At 49.3% G+C, this 5,205-nt stretch overlaps 2 protein-coding genes across 2 annotated transcripts; both read left to right on the forward strand.

The window, feature by feature from the left end:
- The first annotated feature begins 232 nt into the window (after window positions 1-232).
- On the forward strand, window positions 233-1,166 carry GGS23DRAFT_394066 (uncharacterized protein). The gene is made up of 2 exons (XM_051513533.1): window positions 233-346; window positions 406-1,166. The coding sequence occupies exon 2, from the start codon at window positions 511-513 to the stop codon at window positions 1,057-1,059; it is 549 nt and encodes a 182-aa protein (XP_051367577.1). The 5' UTR covers window positions 233-346; window positions 406-510; the 3' UTR covers window positions 1,060-1,166.
- Window positions 1,167-1,273: 107 nt separating this feature from the next.
- GGS23DRAFT_601060 (acid protease) lies at window positions 1,274-2,958 on the forward strand (the record flags this gene model as incomplete). Its single annotated transcript, XM_051519163.1, has 4 exons — window positions 1,274-1,481; window positions 1,573-1,821; window positions 1,882-2,547; window positions 2,648-2,958. 4 exons carry the CDS (start codon window positions 1,274-1,276, stop codon window positions 2,956-2,958), a joined length of 1,434 nt encoding a protein of 477 aa, XP_051367578.1.
- Between the last annotated feature and the right edge of the window lie 2,247 nt (window positions 2,959-5,205).

The raw sequence follows: 5,205 nt of genomic DNA on the forward strand, positions 1-5,205 counted from the left end.
CTCTTGGTCTGATCACGCACCCTGGTCCACGGCAGGGCTCACCCGGATATCGGCTTCACGTCGTCGAGGCAGGCCGACACACGATGTATTTACATATGTGTGGGGGCTCGCGTGCCTACCTAACCATTCATACCTTACCAGCCTACATACCTCCACGCACATATTCCGATCGATTAATAATACGTGGTGGTATTAATCAAGGGTTTCGGTGACTCGAGGAAAAGGACAAGAAGAGACCATCTCATTAACGTCCCACCCCAGGGGTTGGCTGGCGTCGAACTAGCCTTGGCTGTGTCCTGCCAGCATGGCACGTCGTAGCATCTCGTCTTTACGTACTCTGTAGTAGGTAGGTATGTTTGTAACTCGCGCTGCTGACTCGCGCTGCTGACACGCTCCCCTTGTTAGAATCCCCTCACTATCGCCCATCCGGCATCGAGTGTAAAAGAGCCTCCCCAGCCTCAGGGCCTGCCCTAGAACGTAGGTAGGTAATATGTGTGCATATACGTCTATATGAACGCATCGTCGACGACGCCCAGAGCCGCAAGGACGCCAGCCATGTCACTGCCCCCCCCCCCCGTAACCAGAAGGCCCTTAGGAGGGCCTCGGCAATGGTCAGCTAGCCTTCCAATCCTCGCTCGGGGGCTTGGACGCTGGTCATTCTCTCCAATTGAAGACGGTCGTTCTCTTGGGAACTTCATTCTCGCCTTCTTGGTCCTTCTTGTCACTTTCTTGTCCGTCGTGATTTGTCACTGCGGTATTCCCTTTTTCTCTCATCTCTGCTTCTCTTCGTTGTTGGCACCCGACTGGTCGGTTTTCGGCATTTTTTTCTTATTCTCTTTTTTTCTTTTCTCCTTCCGTACTGTTATACTTAATCTCCGAGGCCTGTTGCCGTCGTCGCTGTCGCTGTCGCTGCTCGTTTTCCGGATTCGGGATATTACCTATATCCCAAAAAGGATTTACACACATGCGCAGCACACACACACACACCCTACCCACTCACACTTAACACGGCAAAGCTGTATCGAGGCTGTCGAGGCACACGAGACGAGTGGAGGTTAACACGGGAGCTGCTGGGTCAGCCACGGATCGACCGCTGTGAACGACAGAGATTTTGTGCGCCACGCCAATCATTGGAAATTTCTCGAATACTGGTCTTTCCGTCTCTCTCCTCCGCATTTCGCTCTCCAGTTCGAAGTCGCCGAGTTGTGGCGAGAATCTCCTCATGCCGGGTGTCGTAGGGTGGTACTAATAGTCAGGCTTTATTCCGCCAGATATGGCGGCCCGACTCGCCCTCATTCTTCAGCTGATCGTCGGGGTTTCTTACAGTCACGCCGCCACCCTCGAGCGCCGCGGCGAGCACTTCCTCAAATTACCTGTCATCCATTCAACAAATAAAGATGTATTCCCGGACGCCTGGGACAAGCGGGCGATAGTAACAGTCCCGCTGGCCAATCGGTCCGACGTAGCCTATTATGCCCAGCGTTCGTAATCCTTCACCCCATCTCATACCGCTCCATCTTGTCATCCCGTCGTAGTTCGTTGCTAAGTCGTGCCTCACTCTGCGTGTGGAAGTGGACATCGGTACCCCGCCGCAACAGGTCTACGTCCAACTGGATACCGGCTCGTTCGAGCTATGGGTGAATCCTGACTGCTCCAACCTCAAGGGCTCTGCGGACGTTAGGTTCTGCCGGGCCGTGGGCCATTACAACCCGTCGTCGTCGTCTACCGCCAAGCAGGTTGCCGGCACCAAGACCTTGCGCTACGGCATCGGCAGCGCTCTAATACAGTATGTCCAGGATGATATAGCGCTCACTGGCACGGGTAAGTCCTCCCCGCTCGGACTCCTCTGTATGGGCATCCCGAATCTCACCTTTCGTCTAGATTCGCAACTGAAAGGGATCCGATTCGGGGTCGCCATCGATACGGTGGACGAGTTCTCTGGTATTCTAGGCATCGGTCACGGGAACAACGTGACTCTCACTTACAGGAACTTCATCGACGAGCTCGAAGAGCAGGGCATCACGAACACCAAGGCGTTCAGCCTCGCTCTCGGTGGCAAGGATGAGCGCGAAGGCGTCGTCATCTTCGGCGGCATGGATACCGGCAAGTTCACTGGTACTCTTCAGACACTGCCGATCGTCCCGGCGGCGCAGTCGCCCGACGGCGTCCCGAGGTACTGGGTCAACATGACCTCGCTCGCCCTGACCCCTCCGAACGGCGAGTCGAAGAGGTACATAGACACCACGATGGCCGTCTTCCTCGACAGCGGTGCCACCCTCACGCTGCTGCCCACGGACCTGGCCAATGAGATCGCGATGGACTTCGGCGCTGAAGCTACGGAAGCCAACGGGTTCTACCAAGTTAGCTGCGCCCTGAACGACATACCAGGGACCCTCGACTTCGCCTTCGATGGCGTGACGATACATGTACCGTACAGAGAGCTAGTTCGAGAGTTCCAAACGAGTCTCGGTACGCAGTGCTTCTTGGGGATCAGTCCTAGCGACGACTTCATACTACTCGGCGACACTATGCTGCGCTCCGCATACGGTGAGCTTCCCTGGCCCTTCTACCTAGCGCAACAGCTTGAATGAAGGCTACCACCATGCTTTAATAAGGAGCATTAGCTAACGACCTCTTCCCGTTGAAGCCGTCTTCGACCAGACCAACGACGCCGTGCATATGGCACAGTACGTCAACTGCGGCACGAATGAGGTCGAGATCACCGATACGACGGACTTCTCGACTATCCGGGGTGACTGCGACCCCGAGTCCACCAAGAACTCGGCCTCTGCGGTAGGTGGCGTCGTGCCCACCATCACCGCGCCGCCGATCGGGTCCGGCGCGAGCGTGAGCTCAGCGTTGCCATCGACGCGCGCATCGACTAGCATCTACGGGCCCGCGGGGTCGTGGGTGTGGCTGCTCGCGACCGCGCTCTGGGCGGTATATCTCGCGGCGTGAGGGGCCTGCGCTGATGACTATTAAGTAGATGATGTGTCAAGCTCATATGTATATATAACCTGCCGCACGCACTTGTCTATAACCCTGTCGATATTCTTAGCATCCGAGTCCGGCGTTCTGGCCCAGCGTTTGCATTCTCTCTCGAGAGAGAGTGGGCCTAAACATATAGATGTGAAGGTCTATAGTAATCTTGAGGTTCATAAGAGGGGCTACGCCCAGTCATAGAACCCTGGTTGGCATAGCACCAGGGCACGTGACCGCTCCTCCCGTATATAGCTGGCTCCTGGAGGGCGCGGCCTCAGCAGAGCGCACCTTACTTCCTTTTCCTCCTCGTACAGCTTTATTCCTTCAATTTACACCCTTTCACCCAGCGAACAGCTCTTGAAACCGTGACATAGGGGTAGGGTAGCCCGAGGGGGGTGTGTCCCGTGGTTATGTGACAGATGGTACGGTTTATATGATACGTAATTATGGGCGCGTAAGTACGTAATCGGTCACGTATAGCCATAGGGTAAGCCCTGCCCTAGCGAGGGCTAATCGGGATATAAAAGGTACGTAAAACGGCTTTAAAAGGCTACGTAAATGACTATAATTTAATTAATTATTTACCCGTTCCTTAGATAGCTATATAGTAATACTTTATACGTTTCGTAAGCTTATTATTACGCTATTTTATTATTATTTAACTACTTACGCTACGGAAGTAATTAGGTAACGAAAGCTCCGATAAACGAGCGGCCCGGGATAACCGTATAACTACGATTAACGGTAGAAAGAGGTTATCGATAAGTTAAACGATTAAATCGCGAGGATAGCTACGAGGATAGTTACGAAATTATAAAATAAAGCGGCCGAGGAAGGAATCGAATAAGAAACTACGTAGGATATCGCGTTAAAGGACCTCCGTAAGGAAATACGTAGGGAGCTATAGAAGGGCTTACGTAAAACGACCGAATATATTAATTAACGTATAAATACCGTAAAGTATTTCCTTAGGGAGATAATAACTAAGTTAAAAATAATAAGCGAATAACGGTAAGGAAGCTATCGCTAACCTTAATAAGACGTCGTCGATTTAATAAAAGAAGGCGACTTTACCGACGTTAACGAAGGTAAGGATAAACCTTATATTAAAGATTTAAAAACTCTAAGGAAATTAAATAAATCGGTTATAAAGACTTAACGAATCTACGGTAAGGACTACCGTAGGAGCCGCGAAAATAGCCGTTATTATTATACCTCGCGCTTAGCCCGGCGTAAGAGCTACCGTCGCCGGGGCCGTAGCTTAAGTAACCCATTAGGAAGCTCTTCCGATAGTAACTCCGATTACGATAAACGACGTAGCCGGAAAGCGAGGAGCAAAGGTATCGCGTTTAGGAAGGACGGTAGGATTAATTAGAAAAAGTTCGTCTTTAACCCCGATAAGGACGCTTATCTTAAGGGAATTTCGAACTAAAGCTTATATCGGGATATACTTATGTTTTTATAAAGGAGGTAAGATATAAAAAAGAGGTAGAACTCGACGAATAAGACGAGATATCCCTAGCGAGAGTAATCGCCGGAACCTACCGGGGTTAACCTTTATAATTAATAACGGGCGTACGTTTAGGTATAAGGATATTAAAGATATTTGATTAAACCTATACCTCTATAAGAAAGGCTCGTTAATAAGAGTTATAGGAGTAACTTATTAAGATAAAATACGACGGTAAGGACCCGGTAGAGTTTACGTTTAAGTAATAATTAACCGTTCGTTAGTATTGAGGAAGTATAGAGCGTATGCGATGCTGGAGACCCGGATAGGTTTACTTGAAAGTATATTCTATCGAAGACTATAGTACGTACGATGGTTTAAGACGGATAAAACTAATATCGTTATATTAATCGAGAGATAAGGAATTTAATGTAGTTATCGTATCTTAGTTATACCCCTAGGTCGTAGAGATGTAGTAGTCGCTAGCCCGAAGGTATAAGAGGTAAGGAGAGAAAAGAGGTAAAACGTAAAAGTCATTTATCCGGTTATAGCGGTACGACGAAGTAACTTAAGCGCCTATAACTAAAATAAATATATTAATCGGAAAACGACGAATCTAATGATAAAAACGAATCTTTAATTAAGGTAAAAATAGTAAAGATAATAATCTAGCTAAGTAATGAATTAGATAATAAGTATGATATATTCTATACTTACGGGAGCCATGGTTACTCTATATAGGTATAAGGCCTATCGTAACGTATTACGTAATA

The sequence above is a fragment of the Durotheca rogersii genome, assembly GCF_024521655.1.
Source record: "Durotheca rogersii strain YMJ 92031201 chromosome Unknown GGS23scaffold_42, whole genome shotgun sequence".
Lineage (NCBI taxonomy): Eukaryota > Fungi > Ascomycota > Sordariomycetes > Xylariales > Xylariaceae > Durotheca > Durotheca rogersii.

Coding starts and splice junctions, on each gene's coding strand:
- GGS23DRAFT_394066 (XM_051513533.1), top strand. CDS start 511: ATGAACGCATCGTCGACGACGCCCAGAGCCGCAAGGACGCCAGCCATG.